Below are 17,810 nucleotides of genomic sequence, written 5' to 3' on the forward strand. Positions count from 1 at the left end.
GACCAAACGCATAAAATGGGTCTCCCGTTGGGGTTGCTCTAATTAAATTAAGATGCTCGTTTGCTAATTTGAGGATGATTAGTTTGCTGGGCACGCTCATTTTGCTAATCTGATGATGATGATTAGTTTACCATTTCCATCGACGAGGCCGAGATAAATTCACACAGCTTTCGCCTAGATTTACCTCGGGCAGTCAGTCAGTTTGGACCTCGGGTATGACGCACCGGGCCGGGCGGGCTGACGTGTAGGGAAGGTACAGAGGACAAGGCACGGGGGTAAAATGGTAAAAAGGGCGGGCGGACCCCTCCCTTCTCCTGCCTTCCAACGACACAAGAGAAGCGAGAGCTCACCTCCCCTCTCCTCTGGGTGTGCAGCGCGGCGCGGCGCGCGCAGAGAGAGATCCTCCTCGCATCGCCATCATTCTCCAATCTACCTGCTCTGCTCCCCGCGGATTCCTCTGCGCTCTCGGCCGCCGCCGCCTCCTCTTCCGTGGGTCGCACCGCGCACGACGATCCTCCTCGCCGCAACGCGCGCGCGCTTCACGGTACGGGCTGCTTCCTCCCTCCTCCTTCCCAATTATTTTCCTCCGTGCCTTCGCTCCCCTGCTGCGCGCCACCTGCTTGACGGTGCGCCGCCTCCGTTCCGTGGGCGTCGTTGAGGTTGGTTACGGGCTTGCGGCTGTGTCTGTTGCGGTTCGTCAGTTTTGCGGGGTGGGGGAATGGAAGCAGGATCGGCGCCTTGTGTTGGTTTCTCGGGGTGGAATTCTCGGGTGAAGCTCTGCTCCGTTGCGTAGAATGTGAATCGGTTGGATGAATGTGAGAGTTGGTTGATTCAATCAAGGAGGGCGTATGGGGTTTCAGTTGGTAATTTGGCGTGCGTGTGTGTCTGCGTGTTTATACAGGTTTAATTTCACTCTGGGTTGCTGCCGCTTTGCTGGCAGAAACCACCGCGTTAGTTGTATTCTTATCGTAGCAGTGAGGTTCGAGAAATCAATTTTACCTACACTTCTCGTTCTCGGGAATGTGGGAGCGATTGCTGAATTTCTGCTTTCGTTTGCCGTCCCTTCCCGAAGCAGGAACATTATAAGGTGTACTTTGTGGATTATGAGAGCACCAGTTGTATGCAGTGCGTAATGGGTGGTGGCATTGTTCAGTTGCTGCTAGTAGAATTTCGGTGTCGCTGCGTTCTAGCTGAAAATGGTAGTGGCATTTGTAGGAGATTAGGTTCTAGACTAGTGGTCTTTCTGGGAGCTCACATTTGCAACTGTCTTCCTGAAATATTTGTGGGGCTTCCTGTTGGTTTACTCAATATTTGCCCTGTTGATTGCATGTTTGGTAGATCCAGTTCGGTAGAATTGTTCTATGTCTGTAACTCTGAACAGGCCTTACTGCTAGCTTCAGGAAGTTGCTAGCACTAAACCATGTAGTTGCTTATGTTTTCTGATTCGCCGTGTTTACCCAAGAAGAAAAGATTGTTCGGAGAATGATTTGATAGTTTGAGATGGAAAGGGAATGGCTAAGCCTTGCTTCATGTAGATTCCAAGATTTGGATTGTCTTTGTGTGTTGCTTTCATTTGTAGCTAACTCACTACATGTTGTGCTCATGTGTTACACTGGTATAATGTGAGAGTTCGTTGCTTCAGCCAAGGAGGGCATAAGGAGAATGTCATTGGGTTTCAGTTGGTACTTTCATGTGCGTGTGTGTTTATACAGGTTTAATTCCACTGTGAGCTGCTTCTTTCCTGGCACCACCATACAGCTCTTCTCAGGATTGTGGGAGGAACTGCTGAAATTATTTTTCGTTTGCTGCTTCTTCCTGAAGCAGGAACTTTACGAATCAGGGATACTTTATGGATTATGAGGGAACCAATGCATGTAATGCGTGATGGGTGGTGGCATTGCTCAGTTGCTGCCAGTAGGAATTCGGTGACGCTACGTCCTTGCTGACATTTGTAGGACACGAGGTTTTGGACTCGTGGTCTTCCTGGGAGCTCACATTTGCAGCTGTCTTCCTCAAGCATGCATATGCCTTCCTGTTGGCTCACTGAATATTTGCCCTGCTGATTACTTGTTTTGTATATCCAGTCCTGTATAATTGTTCTATGTCTGTAACTCTGAATGAGGCTTCAAGAAGTTGCTAACACTAATCCAGTCCTTGTTACCAATGTTGTCTGATTTGTAAACACCCGAGAAGTGAAACTTTTTCGTAGATGATTTGATAATTTTAGCTGGAAAGGGAATTCTTCCTAGCTTCACATATATTTCAAGATTTAGTTTGTCTTGATGTGTTACTGTCATTTGTAGCTAACTTGCTATATGCTTGCTCATGTGATTAGTTCCCCAACTAGTGCAACCTTATTACAATGTGTACTGAGCATCATTCATTTTTTCTTGCCAGGTTCTGTGATCTATACCATTGGCCTCAGGGAAGATCCTAAGAGAGAGGATAACTTACATTTTTTAATTCAGGTTAAGTAAAATTACCCACGGGGGGCAAATGGCTGCAATCATGTTATGCACGTGCAGCGGGGACCAATCGAAGTTTGAAGAGATGCCCCGATCACCGGAATCTCTCGCAACACGGGATTTCTCGGCAAGTGGTTCTTGTTCGAGACCAGGAAAACGAGAAGCAACGCCTGATGATAGCCAAGTGAATGAAGTGGAATCGGACTTAAGAGAGACTCTTTCGCTAAATTATGAGGTTTGCCTGAATCCTTCTCTCTTCAAGGAAGATGATTACATTGCTGATTTGCTCACTGTTGGATCTATCTGATTATGTAACAGGAGGCCCGGGCATTGCTGGGTAGACTGGAGTATCAGAGAGGAAACTTTGATGCGGCATTGCAAGTCCTTCAGGGCATTGATATAAGAAGCCTCAAACCACGAATGACCAGTGCTGTTACTGAAAGTGCCAAGCCTAAAGTTTCTCCACGTTCTTCAAGAAGGAAAACCTCACAAGTGAATGGAATGCTAGTGCATATGTCAATGCATTCTGTAAGTTTGCTTCTGGAAGCCATATTGCTTAAAGCGAGATCTTTGGAAAGACTTGGTAGAGTGACAGGTACTGACTGAAGTTCTTATCTATGTGATTTCTTGCATTGTACTTTAGCATCACCATCTGAAATTGCCGTAGTAGTTTTAGAAGCTTTGCCAAAATAAAAGTGTAATGTATGAGGGCTTTGTTTCCTAGTATTTCATAGGATTAAACAGAAACAGAAACCTATGTAATTGCATTGGATAAGGCCATATTATATTTCTTTGTCCATCATACAAGTTATATGCATATGCCTCAGTTAAAATCTCTGCAACATCCAATCTGAGTTTCTCTTTGATTTAATGTTGCCTTTACATGACAGATGCTGCAGAAGAATGCAGAACCATCATAGATATTGTAGAGTCTGCATGGCCGAATGGTGTTCCTGAAGGTACTTCCGAAGACTGTAAGTTGATAGACATGTTCCACTCGGCTCTCGAATATCTTCCTAACCTATGGATGAAAAGTGGTTGTTTTGAGGAGGCCATAACTGCATATCGGAGAGCTCTTGCAAGGCCCTGGAATTTGGATTCTCAAAGGTCCGCCAACTTACAAAAAGACTTAGCGGTGACTCTACTGTACTGTGGTATTGAAGTGAAGTCTCCTCAAGAGTTCAGTCAGCAACAGAACTTGGCAACCCCGGAGAACAACATCGAGGAAGCAATTTTGCTGCTGTTTGTACTTATCAGAAAGCTAGCCTTCCAAGAAATAAAGTGGGATCCTGATCTCGTGAACCATTTGATGTACGCACTGTCATTGTCTGGTCATTATGAAGTCTTGGCCAGGCATCTAGAGATGTTGTTACCCGGAACCTATGGCAGATCAGAAAGATGGTACGTTCTCGCGCTTTGCTACAGTGCAGCTGGCATGGATGATAGTGCCTTAAACATCATAAGGAATGGTTTCCGTGTGTTACAAAGGAAGGGGAAACCTCATATTCCATCTCTTCTTCTAGGAGCCAAACTATGTTGTAAGAACCCAAAGCATGCTTCTGAAGGAATAAAATTTGCAAATAAAGCCAGGGAGTCATTCAGAAGTCATGATATGCATTTCATCAGTGCTGTGAATCATTTCCTTGGTGTTTGTTATGGACCTTTTGCTAGGTCGTCCACTTCTCACACAGAAAAAATGAGATTGCAAGATGATGCACTGAGGCTGTTGCAGGATGCTGCGGCAACGTCGAAGTATAATCCTGAAATACTGTACAGCCTTGCTTGGGAAAATGCAATGCAGCGCAAACTGAATGCAGCCATTGAAAGTGCAGCGGAATGTCTCGAAATGGTGACAGGAAGTTCAGTGAGTACCTGGAAGCTGTTGATTCTAGTGTTATCTGCACAGCAGAATTTGGAAGAAGCTGAATCAGTAGCTGATATTGCACTAGATGAGGCTGAGCAAGAGGATCAAATGGGTATTTTGAGGCTAAAAGCACTAATTCAGTCCTCCCGTGGACAATTCAAGTCTGCTGTAGAATCTTTTAGGATTTTGCTTGCAATCATTCAAGCAAAGAAGGAAATCTGGAAATTGACCCCTTATGATAAGGTACGACCACTTACATTTCTTACCGAAACTCAAATGATGATAGCATGTGTCTACTTTCTTTAATATCCACTTGGCCTACACAGGTTAAATCCCTGCATAAGTTAGAGATGGAAGCATGGTTAGATTTGGCATCAATATACACAAAGCTTGAAGCATGGAATGACTCAAACATCTGCCTTGACAAAGCAAAATCCATCGATTTCTTATCTCCAAAGTGCTGGCATGTCAAAGGTAAATATTCTTACAACCTTGACTATGCTGTCGTTTGTGGCTAATTGTGCTCCACATGAGGCCTGGTTCTGATGCTTACCGTCATTCTAGTAAGTTACATGCCTAACATAAAAAAATTACTCTGAATTAGTTAGTAAGCATTGGAGTTGGTACTTACACCCATACCCGGCCTTTACCAAAACTGTGTGCTGGCTTTTAACCTCTAAACCTTACCACTCCGAATAATATCAGGACAAATTATTTTTGGCCAAAACAACCTCAAGCAAGTACATACTGTACAGGCTATAATAGAACAAGCTAGGAACACCAACTTTGTCAGCCCTCGGATGTACATGTTACATGACGATCACCAGATTCTTGATGATGGTTGAAGTATTAATCTAGCTATGTGCAGATATTAAGATTTCCAAAAGAACATTGTATTTATTTGCTATCATCTTCGAGTTCTGGCTCGGTCATACAATTGAGGTTGATATTACCTGCATGTGCTTAAGTAATGGTATTTGTTTTCACTTGACATCAAGAAATTGTCAGCAACAGCAAAGATGAGTGGACGTTAAGGAGATTTGATTTGTCCCTGAAACTCTGTTGGCTTAGTGCTATAATTCACTATCGATCAATTAAACGTTGTTTACATATTTGCGGGTAACGGACATAATGATATTGCATGTCAGGAGCAACTACAAAAAGTAACGGTGACCCCAGATATCTGAATGGGTAGCCAAAGGCATGTTTGTGTTAGATTTGCTATTGTCATTTTCATATTGTGGATCAATTGCTACACTTGCTGTTGTTCATTCTGCTCTATGATTTTCAGAAGCGCTAACATGTGTGCTTTTCCAGGCCTGATATTGGAGGCCCAGTCCTTGCACCAAGAAGCCCTCGAGGCATTCTCATTATCCCTCTCCATCAATCCAGACTATGTCCCTAGCATGGTTTCTATGGCAAGCATTCTAAGAACTCTTGGAGCGAAATCATCGTCAATCGCGAGAACTTTCCTTCGCAGCGCCACCCGCTTAGAGCCAACAAACCATCAAGCCTGGATGGGGCTCGGACTCGTCCTGAAATCTGAAGGATCGGTGCTTGAGGCCGCTGACTGCTTCCAGGCAGCTTACGAGCTCCTAGAGTTGTCACCTATTCAGGATTTCTCCGAGCAACTGCCCATCTTGCTGCAGTAGGAACTCGTCGCCTTGCCAGATATCAAAAAGGAAAAGAAAGTAAACATTGCCTTGCCAAATAGCACAGGTTTTGCTGTAGAAATCTCATTGCATCCTTGGCTCTCCAACCAGTAAATTATGTGAATGTAGTATACCCATTTCCTTAGATGGACATCCTTTACCAATTTTGTTTTGTGGATGAGCAGTTATGGTAAATTATGTGAGTGTAGGTATTTCTGTTAATGTTGCAACTCCCTGTGCTGCACATTCAGTTTTGTTCTATTGGAAGAACATAAATGAAAGAGATATGCTTGGTAGAGTGAGTTTCCATTGCTCGAAGAATCTGTTTCCATCTCACAGGGAAAAGGTTTCCACTACACTAATGTGAAAATCTCAGAAATCAATGAAATCCAGTCCTAGAACTAAAATACCAAACCATGGTCTCTTTCTAAACGAAAATAGCATTCCCGCCATTAGATGAAAATGCCGACTTTTTTACATGACTGCATCCATAAAGATCAGTGCAACCGCCCTCTATTGGCGCCGACCCTGATTTTTACTGTTAAAGCAGTAGTTGATGTAGTAGTACTTGGGATTTCAGATAGGAATATCTCCAGCTTTTCTTTGAGGAACATTACATTGGTTTTCTGCACTTAACCCGAAGTTTTAAAACAAAACCTGCTCTGTGAAGTGATGGAAGCAGTGGAGGTTTAGGCTTGGATCTGTTCAGTTCAGGAAATGGAAGGAAGACGATCATGATAGACTGGTGAGTGAAATTATCCAAGCAAAGGATATGCACCACACTGAATGGGCAGTGGACAAGTGAAGAGAATGTTTTGTGATGTCTCCCATCTTACCAGAGTTTACAATCAGTATCCCAGTGACGTTTACTCAATATTCAAAACTAGCCACATGAAGTACTTCACCTTCAAAGGAGTAGAGATTTCCACTCTTTAAGTCAGTACTGCCACTTCATTGAAACTTTGATAATGCCAACAATATTTTCTTCATTGCAGCTTACCAGTTTGATCTCTTCAAAATTACCTGCTGATGCAACAGCAGTTTTGGAACCCTTGTCACAATATAATACTCCCTCCGTCCCAAATTACTTGTGGCGGAGGTGGATCCATCCCAAATTACATGTCGCTACATGATTTTATCCATTTAATATGGAAAGCCGCATGAGACTCAATATGAACGCCAAATTGGCTGTTTCCCGTCACTTCTACAAGCAATTCAAGACGGAGTACTACCTTGGCTAGGAGAAGCTGTAGCCATTACATACAAGCTGCAAACATCGCGTATGCACGCGAACAAAAAGTTGGTACTGAGATACAACTAACAAAACAACACAGCATAAGTTCTATTCAAACATAAAAACACACCGGCAGGAATAAACTAAATATTTAGTTTCAACTCATAACCTCCATCCAGAAAAGTAACACGAACAAAATAAGATAGCTGAACGCTGGCTAGGAATGTCGACACAAGTACTCAAGAAATCAGCCATCAAAACTGACTACAAAGTTCACGACACCCAGGTGGCACATATATCATCTTCTAGATATGAAGCAGCAAAATAGCGACTTCTATTCTCTACTCAGCAGCAGCAACCTCCTCCGCACCAGGAATGACCTCGTCCCCATCAGCAGGCCTGTCAAGCTTCACACCAACATCCTCCTTGTAGTCACCGTGAACCTGGAACAGGCAACATGTGTCACATTAGAACTTCAGTAGACATGGAGAACAAACAATTAACAATATTATCTAATGCCCAGCTAACACTATATTCAGTAGACATGGTTGTGCCATGAGACAATTACCTCCATGAGCTTCCCCAGGTCGAACTTGGGGGCCTTCAGGATCTTCACCTTGCGGACGTACACGTTCTGGAGGGGGAAGATGCTTGAGGTGGCCTTCTCAATCTCCTTTCCGATCACCTCAGGGATGAACTTGTTCACAAGCTCCTTCAAGTCACAGCTTGCAGCTTGGTTGACCATGATCTCAACCATCTTGCGGCGGATCTACAAGCAAGAAACACAGATAGAGTTGTTAACAATCACCTCAATGATAACCAAAACATTATCCATACAAAGATACAAAAGGAGGAGGACTAATTTACCTGTCTGATCTGACTTGCTTGGGCATAGCAAGTGCGCTTCACCTGGTTCGGGCGTCTCTTGGTGAAGCCAATGGCGAACATGCGAAGCATGTAGTTGTCAGTTGTCTTCACATCCACATGAGCCTCAATGAGTGTCTGCCACTTCCTCACAAGGGACCTGAGCTTGTCAGTGGTGAAGTCCATGCCCTGGCAAGAGGAGGAACAGGTTAGCAAAGCAAAAACACAATATAACATCATGTTAAAGGCAATGCCAGAGAAATCATTACCCAGAAGTTGGTGAGGACATTCATCCCTTGCACATCCTCAGCACGGAGTCTGATCTTCCTGTAGGCCTGGTCCTCGTCGTTCTGAAGATCAGCTAGAGATACTTCAAACACCCTGTGCTTCAGACCCTCTGAGGCAATCTAAAACAAAAATGAAATGTGCAGTCAGCTAATACTGTTATAATCTCTACAAACGCAAGCATTAAACACGTTGCTAAATGAATGTAAAATCAAAAGGCCTAGGGATAACAAGAGCTACAACATAGACACACAGTTGGACAAAACACAAACGACTGACAGTACTTATGCTGAGCTACTGATTCTAATCAACAGACGCAGTGCTAGCTTTAAAACAAGTGGGCCATAACAACACATAAATTGTGCAAGAGTGAAACAAGATGCATGATATCGTTTCATATACAAATTACAGCACTGAGAACATATGTAAGACAAAATAGTAAATCTGAAGTAACATCAATTATCAGCAGGGTAATAATAGCGATTGCATTCTAGTCTATCATGTCCTTCAGCTCTTAACACAACAAGGCAACCTTGAGAAAAAGGTTGAATCCGTTTCATGCCAACAGGACTAAATAGATCACAATCGCATATATGAGACCAGGCAGACTACTAAACAGCTAATCCCTGGGACAGAAGACATCAATGGAAGTGACAAACACCGCAAGGGCAGATGCAATGCCGGGGAGAGCATACCTTGGTACCCTGTGTCCTGGACACGAGGGTCTTGCCGACGTTGCGGCTGGTGAACAGCAGCGGCGCCTTGATGTCATACCACTGCTTCTTGGTGAACGGATCGACGCTGCAAAACCACGAGAAACCAGGCAAGAAACCGCATCAGCACATGACGAATGAGGAGAAGAAGAAACAGATCCCAGATCACGATGGTGCAGAGGATGAGCGGGGTGGGGGAGGCACTCACGCCTTCTTCTTGCTACCCTTCCTCCCCTTGGAGATGCGCTTGTTCTTGCCGACCGCCATGGTTGCCGCTGCGGGTGGAGTGGCGGCGCTGCGGCGTCTGGGGGCTTGAGCGTCGGGGCTTCTGGGGCGCGAGGGGTAGAAACCCTACACAGGCGAGAGGTATATATAGTGCGCTTCGAGGGTTTCCATTCCATCGTGCGGTCGCGAGGATGCCGGGTGGATGGACGGATGGGATGCGGGGAAGCCCATGTGGGCTCTTCGGAGAGATTGCGTTGAAGCTTCTAACTCCGCTCGGCCCAACAGTGTATGGCATGGGCTCAGCCCGTCTCTTCTTTTGGTTGCCTGCCACGCACGAGGGGAGCTTTTTTTTTTGGCCCTCAAAGAGTGCCCTTGATTTTATTTATTTGCAACCCAAACAGTGTACAGAGATCAACTTTTCAAAAGGAAAGGAGATAGAGTTTAAAGCTTGTTGAGCTTTACATCCAGAAGATTTGCTGCATAAGATTGAAGAACTAGAGACAGCTCTTTGCATAAAAGCTTTCTTAGCTAGGGAATGAGCAATGACATTCCCATTCCTGGGTATAGACCTGACTTCACATGATGAAAGAAAAGAAGTGTGATTAAGAAATTCAGCAAGCATAGGTCTTATCCTCCAATCTCGTGGACTCTCTAAAAGGTTTCTTGCTTTAGCCACCTGGACAAGATTCCTGCAATCAGATAAGAAAATAGCAGTATTCCATCCTAGAGCTTTAACCACCTCAGCCGACAGTGATAATCCAATAGCTTCAGCCTGCAAAACAGAGCAAACATTTTTTGCAGCAGCTTGAACAAATACAGTATGGTTGTTACTAACATTTCTAAGAAAAACTCCAAGACCAGCTTCTTTTTTTGCAATTTCCGGATTGTACGCAGCATCACTGTACGCCAAAAGACCTGCATTTTGGAACTGTATATTTTGAACGTGAAAAGGAAAAATATTATTGTTTGCAGGGTTGATGTGAGCCGCCGCCTTCTCCTCCATTAGCTCCGCATTTAGCATAGCGTTTGTAGCATATATAACCTGCATAATACTCCATTTTTTCTTATTAAAAAGAAGATCATTCCTCGCTTTCCAAATATTCCAAAGCAACGTGAAACTGGTATCCAGATCTAAGTCAGCATGATGAGAAGATAAAATCCTTTGAATCACATCAGAAGGATATAAGTTATGATTGAACTCATCAGACTTAAGACCAAATAGGAACCAAATAGCTCTAGTGAAATTGCAAGTAAAGAAAAAATGCAAGTCTGTCTCCGTCTCGCCGCACCTGCAACATTCCTTTTTAATGTGAGTAGAATACCTGGATCCCCTAAGCCCTGAAGCTAAAGCTCTTCTTAGAATTCTCCATGCAAAGGTTTTGACGCACAAGGGGAGCTTGGGCTGGACAAAAATAAATACTTGTCTAAAAAAATACAGTTTTACTAAAGCACATATGAGAATTAGGTTTTTAGCTAAAATGAGAATTAAGTATTGCACATCTAAGTTCATCGCCACGCAATTAGTTGTTGCTAGATTCGTGCAAAAGGTTTGCCTCTGCTGTCGGGCTCGTGTTTGTATCCTGGCGGGCCATGTTTGCATTTTGTGTTCATCTCGCATGGGCATTTTTGTGTTTTGTGGGTTATATGGGTTGCATGTGTTGCTCACCTTGTTGTTGTGGGTTTTTCTTTTTGCAACGAAGTGTGGCATGACGAATGAACTGAAAAGTCAGACCTTTTATAGGAGGCGTACCTGCGACCTCTCATGTAACGATTTTGGGCTAGAAGCTTCCAACTTGTATTTTGTTTTTTCTCCTTTTCTTTTTTGGGGGTTTTACAAATTTTTGTTCTTTTTTTATTTGGCGTTTCTTGTTTCTTTTTCCCATTGATTAGTTTTCAAAATCATGTTTTTTGTTTTGTTTTCTAAATTTTATTTTCTTTGCATTTTTTTGTTTTTTGGATTTGTTAATTCTCATCTATATGATTTTTAGCTATGTCATATCAAAGTTGTCCACCACGCCATCAGGCATGTAAGATTTGTGCAAAATTGTCTTGCTCGCGTGCACGGTGCCTCATGTCACACTAGCATTTGCGTTTCAGGCCATTTTTCTGTGTCGTGTCGGTGGCCATTTTTTCATTGTCTTGCGTGTATGCGCCAGTGTGGGTATATGTGCATTGTTTTTTATAGGGCGTGACTTTGTTTTTCTAATTGCGCACATTGTAGAACTGGAAATTAGTCATATTTTCATTGAATCTTTTTCAATTTTAATTTTAGAATTTTAGCCATTTGTTTTTTCTTGGTTTTGGATGTTGAGTTGTCTTCGACTATCTATTTTCAGTATTTCAATTTTGTCTCACTTTTAGTTTTCAGTTTTGATTAGTACAAAGTAGTCATTATTAGACCTTTGACATGCAACTCCCCTTATCCAGTTGCATGTACACCTTCAACACCCTCTTGCTTGTCCCAGATGCATGTTTACCTTTGACACAAAATTCAACCGGCTTAGTTGTATGTTCATTCTCGACACGTAACTAGCCTCGATCCAGATGCATGTCCACTCTCAAAACGCAACTTGCCCCGACCTAGTTGCATGCCCACCTTTGACCCAAAACTCAACTGATCCGGTTGCATGTTCATCTAACACGCAACTCGTCGTGACCTAGTTACTCGTCCATCCTTGACCCGAAACTCAACCGACTCGGTTGCTTGTTCACCATCAACACACAACTCACCCCGACCAAGTTGCATGTCCACCCTTCACTCGAAACTCAACCGAACCAGTTTTCACAGAAAATCCTATACCCGAGTGCTACTTGATCAAAGTGAATTGTATTTGAGTTACATGTCCACCCGTGACCCAAAACTCAACCAATATAGTTGCATGTCCACCTTCGAGATGCAACTCGCATCAACCCAATTGCATGTCCACCTCGACACGCAACTCGCCCTAACCTAGTTGTATGTCCACCCTTGACCCAAAACTCAACTGACCCAGTTGTATGTCCACCCTTGACACACAACTCACCCAAGTTCAGCTGCATGTCCATCCATAACCTGAAATTCACTGACCCAGTTGCATGTTCACCCTCGACACGTAACTCGCCCTGGCCCAGATGCATGTCCACCCCTGACCCGAAACTCAACCGACCCAATTGCATGTCCCCTCCTTAACCGAAACTCAACTGGCCTAGTTGCATCTCCACCCTCGACACGCAACTCGCCCCCACCAAGTTGCATGTCCAAGCCTGACCTGAAACTCAAACGACCTAGTTGCATGTCCACTCTCGATACGCAACTCGCCTCGACTCAGTTGCATGTTGAAAGATCGTGGATGTCGCCTAGAGGGGGGGTGAATAGGCGTTTTAAAATAATTACGGTAGAGGCTTGAACAAATGTGGAATAAACCTAGCGGTTAATTTGTCAAGCACAAAACCTACAACAACTAGGCTCACCTATGTGCACCAACAACTTATGCTAAGCAAGATAAGCAACTATGTGATAGCAAGATATATGGCAAAGAACAATATGGCTATCACAAAGTAAAGTGCATAAGTAAAGGGCTCGGGTAAGAGATAACCGAGGCACGCGGAGACGACGATGTATCCCGAAGTTCACACCCTTGCGGCTTCTAATCTCCGTTTGGAGCGGTGTGGAGGCACAATGCTTCCCAAGAAGCCACTAGGGCCACCGTAATCTCCTCACGCCCTCGCACAATGCAAGATGTTGCGATTCCACTAAGGGGCCCTTGAGGGCGGTCACCGAACCCGTACAAATGGCGACCCTTGGGCGCGGTCACCGAACCCGTACACTTTGGCAACCCTTGGGGGCGGTCACCGGTACCCGTCAAATTGCTCGGGGCGATCTCCACAACCTAATTGGAGACCCCAACGCTTGCCCGGAGCTTTACACCACAATGATTGAGCTCCAAACACCACCAACCGTCTAGGGCGCCCAAGCACCCAAGAGGAATAAGCTCAAGGGCACCAAGCACCCAAGAGTAATAAGCTTCTCAACTTGTAACTTCCACGTGTCGCGTGGAGAACTCAAACGGATGCACCAAATGAAATGGCAAGGGCACACGGAGTGCCCAAGTCCTTCTCTCCCAAATCCCACCAAAGCAACTAATGCTAGGGAGGAAAATGAGAGGAAGAACGAAAGAAGAACACGAAGAACTCCAAGATCTAGATCCAAGGGGTTCCCCTCACTTAGAGGAGAAAGTGATTGGTGGAAACGTGGATCTAGATCTCCTCTCTCTTTTTCCTCAAAAACTAGCAAGAATCCATGGAGGGATTGAGAGTTAGCAAGCTCGGAGAAGGTCAACAATGGGGAAAGAACACGAGCTCAAGAGATTAGGTCTCAAAGGGGAAGAAGACCCTCTTTTATAGGTGGGGAGAAATCCAACCGTTATCCCCTCACTCAGCCCGCACGACGCGGTACTACCGCACGGAGCTGCGGTACCGTCGCGGTTGGCTGCGGTACTACCGCTGCAGGTTACGGTACTCCCGCATGTGCAGTACTGGCCAGATGAAGACCTGTTGCACAGGGCAACGAGCGGTAGAACCGCCGGAGCGGTACTACCGCGCGCCCCTACGGTACTACCGTAAGGCAGGCAACACTAGGCGCAGAGAAAGCGGAAGTAAAAAATTACTTCCGTACCCACTTCCTGTTGGGTTTCGTAGTAATTTCAAAAAATTTCCTACGCGCACACAGGATCATGTGATGCATAGCAACGAGAGGAGAGTGTTGTCTACGTACCCAACACAGACCGACTGCGGAAGCGATGACACGATGTAGAGGAAGTAGTCGTACGTCTTCACGATCCAACCGATCAAGCACCGAAACTACGGCACCTCCGAGTTCGAGCACACGTTCAGCTCGATGACGATCCCCGGACTCCGATCCAGCAAAGTGTCGGGGAAGAGTTTCGTCAGCACGACGGCGTGGTGACGATCTTGATGAACTACAACAGCAGGGCTTCGCCTAAACTCCGCTACAGTATTATCGAGGAATATGGTGGCAGGGGGCACCGCACACGGCTAAGGAATTGATCACGTGGATCAACTTGTGTCAACTTGTGTGTTTAGAGGTGCCCCTGCCTCCGTATATAAAGGAGCCAAGGGGGGGAGGAGGCGCCGGCCAGGAGGAGGTGGCGCAGGAGGAGTCCTACTCCTACCGGGAGTAGGACTCCCCCCCCCCCCCAATCCTATTCCAACTAGGATTCCCAAGGGGGAAAGAGGGAGAGGGGTGGCCGGCCACCTCTCCTAGTCCTAATAGGACTAGGGGAAGGGGGGAGGCGCGCAGCCCCCTTGGGCTGCCCCTTTCTCCTTTCCACTAAGGCCCATGATGGCCCATATGGCTCCCGGGGGGTTCCGGTAACCTCCCGGTAACCCGGTAAAATCCCGATTTCACCCGGAACACTTCCGATGTCCAAACATAGACTTCCAATATATCAATCTTTATGTCTCGACCATTTCGAGACTCCTCGTCATGTCCGTGATCACATCCGGGACTCCGAACAACCTTCGGTACATCAAAATGCATAAACTCATAATATAACTGTCATCGTAACCTTAAGCGTGCGGACCCTACGGGTTCGAGAACAATGTAGACATGACCGAGACACGTCTCTGGTCAATAAACAATAGCGGGACCTGGATGCCCATATTGGCTCCTACATATTCTACGAAGATCTTTATCGGTCAGACCGCATAACAACATACGTTGTTCCCTTTGTCATCGGTATGTTACTTGCCCGAGATTCGATCGTCGGTATCCAATACCTAGTTCAATCTCGTTACCGGCAAGTCTCTTTACTCGTTCCGTAATACATCATCTCACAACTAACATATTAGTTGTAATGCTTGCAAGGCTTATGTGATGTGTATTACCGAGAGGGCCCAGAGATACCTCTCCGACAATCGGAGTGACAAATCCTAATCTCGAAATACGCCAACCCAACATCGACCATTGGAGCCACCTGTAGTACTCCTTTATAATCACCCAGTTACGTTGTGACGTTTGGTAGTACCCAAAGTGTTCCTCCGGTAAACGGGAGTTGCATAATCTCATAGTCATAGGAACATGTATAAGTCATGAAGAAAGCAATAGCAACATACTAAACGATCGGGTGCTAAGCTAATGGAATGGGTCATGTCAATCAGATCATTCTACTAATGATGTGACCTCGTTAATCAAATAACAACTTATTTGTTCATGGTTAGGAAACATAACCATCTTTGATTAACGAGCTAGTCAAGTAGAGGCATACTAGTGACACTCTGTTTGTCTATGTATTCACACATGTATTATGTTTCCGGTAAATACAATTCTAGCATGAATAATAAACATTTATCATGATTATAAGGAAATAAATAATAACTTTATTATTGCCTCTAGGGCATATTTCCTTCAGTCTCCCACTTGCACTAGAGTCAATAATCTAGATTACACTGTAATGAATCTAACACCCATGGAGCTTTGGTGCTGATCATGTTTTGCTCGTGGAAGAGGCTTAGTCAACGGGTTTGCAACATTCAGATCCATATGTATCTTGCAAATCTCTATGTCTCCCACCTGGACTAGATCCCGGATGGAGTTGAAGCGTCTCTTGATGTGTTTGGTCCTTTTGTGAAATCTGGATTCCTTTGCCAAGGCAATTGCACCAGTATTGTCACAAAAGATTTTCATTGGACCCGATGCACTAGGTATGACACCTAGATCGGATATGAACTCCTTCATCCAGACTCCTTCATTTGCTGCTTCCGAAGCAGCTATGTATTCCGCTTCACATGTAGATCCCGCTACGACGCTTTGTTTAGAACTGCACCAACTGACAGCTCCACCGTTTAATGTAAACACGTATCCGGTTTGCGATTTAGAATCGTCCGGATCAGTGTCAAAGCTTGCATCGATGTAACCTTTTACGATGAGCTCTTTGTCACTTCCATATACGAGAAACATATCCTTAGTCCTTTTCAGGTATTTCAGGATGTTCTTGACCGCTGTCCAGTGATCCATTCCTGGATTACTTTGGTACCTCCCTGCTAAACTTATAGCAAGGCACACATCAGGTCTGGTACACAGCATTGCATACATGATAGAGCCTATGGCTGATGCATAGGGAACATCTTTCATATTCTCTCTATCTTCTGCAGTGGTCGGGCATTGAGTCTTACTCAATTTCACACCTTATAACACAGGCAAGAACCCTTTCTTCGCTTGATCCATTTTGAACTTCTTCAAAATTTTGTCAAGGTATGTGCTTTGTGAAAGTCCAATTAAGCGTCTTGATCTATCTCTATAGATCTTAATGCCTAATATGTAAGCAGCTTCACCGAGGTCTTTCATTGAAAAACTTTTATTCAAGTATCCCTTTATGCTATCCAGAAATTCTATATCATTTCCAATCAGTAATATGTCATCCACATATAATATCAGAAATGCTACAGAGCTCCCACTCACTTTCTTGTAAATACAGGCTTCTCCGAAAGTCTGTATAAAACCAAATGCTTTGATCACACTATCAAAACATTTATTCCAACTCCGAGAGGCTTGCACCAGTCCATAAATGGATCGCTGGAGCTTGCACACTTTGTTAGCTCCCTTTGGATCGATAAAACCTTCTGGTTGCATCATATACAACTCTTCTTCCAGAAATCCATTCAGGAATGCAGTTTTGACATCCATTTGCCAAATTTCATAATCATAAAATGCGGCAATTGCTAACATGATTCGGACGGACTTAAGCATCGCTACGGGTGAGAAGGTCTCATCGTAGTCAATTCCTTGAACTTGCCGAAAACCTTTTGCGACAAGTCGAGCTTTGTAGACAGTAACATTACCATCAGCGTCAGTCTTCTTCTTAAAAATCCATTTATTCTCAATTGCTTGCCGATCATCGGGCAAGTCAACCAAAGTCCATACTTTGTTCTCATACATGGATCCCATCTCAGATTTCATGGCTTCAAGCCACTTTACGGAATCTGGGCTCACCATCGCTTCTTCATAGTTCGTAGGTTCATCATGATCTAGTAGCATGACCTACAGAACAGGATTACCGTACCACTCTGGTGCGGATCTTACTCTGGTTGATCTACGCGGTTCAGTAGTATCTTGATCTGAAGTTTCATGATCATTATCATTGGCTTCCTCACTAACTGGTGTAGGTGTCACCGAAACAGTTTTCTGTGATGAATTACTTTCCAGTAAGGGAGCAGGTACAGTTACCTCGTCAAGTTCTACTTTCCTCCCACTCACTTCTTTCGAGAGAAACTCCTTCTCTAGAAATGATCCATTCTTAGCAACGAATGTTTTGCCTTCGAATCTGTGATAGAAGGTGTACCCAACATTTTCCTTTGGGTATCCTATGAAGACACATTTCTCCGATTTGGGTTCGAGCTTATCAGGTTGAAGCTTTTTCACATAAGCATCGCAGCCCCAAACTTTAAGAAACGACAACTTTGGTTTCTTGCCAAACCACAGTTCATAAGGCGTCGTCTCAACGGATTTTG

At 44.5% G+C, this 17,810-nt stretch overlaps 2 protein-coding genes across 2 annotated transcripts; one reads left to right on the plus strand and one right to left on the minus strand.

Moving 5' to 3' along the window:
• The first annotated feature begins 322 nt into the window (after positions 1-322).
• On the plus strand, positions 323-6,279 carry LOC119291334 (protein NPGR1-like). The gene is made up of 6 exons (XM_037570082.1): positions 323-544; positions 2,398-2,700; positions 2,784-3,060; positions 3,356-4,572; positions 4,656-4,803; positions 5,647-6,279. The coding sequence occupies exons 2-6, from the start codon at positions 2,497-2,499 to the stop codon at positions 5,979-5,981; spliced, it is 2,181 nt and encodes a 726-aa protein (XP_037425979.1). The 5' UTR covers positions 323-544; positions 2,398-2,496; the 3' UTR covers positions 5,982-6,279.
• Positions 6,280-7,299: 1,020 nt separating this feature from the next.
• Positions 7,300-9,420, minus strand: LOC119291335 (40S ribosomal protein S3a). Its single transcript, XM_037570083.1, has 6 exons — positions 9,286-9,420; positions 9,060-9,165; positions 8,349-8,486; positions 8,083-8,268; positions 7,784-7,984; positions 7,300-7,658 (listed from the first exon to the last, which is right to left on the minus strand). Exons 1-6 carry the CDS (start codon positions 9,342-9,344, stop codon positions 7,557-7,559), a joined length of 792 nt encoding a protein of 263 aa, XP_037425980.1. The 5' UTR covers positions 9,345-9,420; the 3' UTR covers positions 7,300-7,556.
• Between the last annotated feature and the right edge of the window lie 8,390 nt (positions 9,421-17,810).

The sequence above is a fragment of the Triticum dicoccoides genome, chromosome 4B (genome assembly GCF_002162155.2).
Source record: "Triticum dicoccoides isolate Atlit2015 ecotype Zavitan chromosome 4B, WEW_v2.0, whole genome shotgun sequence".
NCBI classification, from domain to species: domain Eukaryota; kingdom Viridiplantae; phylum Streptophyta; class Magnoliopsida; order Poales; family Poaceae; genus Triticum; species Triticum dicoccoides.

Excerpts from the sequence above, each read along its gene's own strand:
- LOC119291334 (XM_037570082.1), top strand. The coding sequence starts at position 2,497 with ATGGCTGCAATCATGTTATGCACGTGCAGCGGGGACCAATCGAAGTTT. Across the intron at positions 2,701-2,783 it reads CTCTTTCGCTAAATTATGAG|GAGGCCCGGGCATTGCTGGG; the intron begins GTTTGCCTGAAT and ends ATTATGTAACAG. Across the intron at positions 4,804-5,646 it reads AAAGTGCTGGCATGTCAAAG|GCCTGATATTGGAGGCCCAG; the intron begins GTAAATATTCTT and ends GTGCTTTTCCAG.
- LOC119291335 (XM_037570083.1), bottom strand. The coding sequence starts at position 9,344 with ATGGCGGTCGGCAAGAACAAGCGCATCTCCAAGGGGAGGAAGGGTAGC. Across the intron at positions 9,166-9,285 it reads AAGGGTAGCAAGAAGAAGGC|CGTCGATCCGTTCACCAAGA; the intron begins GTGAGTGCCTCC and ends GTGGTTTTGCAG. Across the intron at positions 7,985-8,082 it reads AAGCAAGTCAGATCAGACAG|ATCCGCCGCAAGATGGTTGA; the intron begins GTAAATTAGTCC and ends TCTTGCTTGTAG.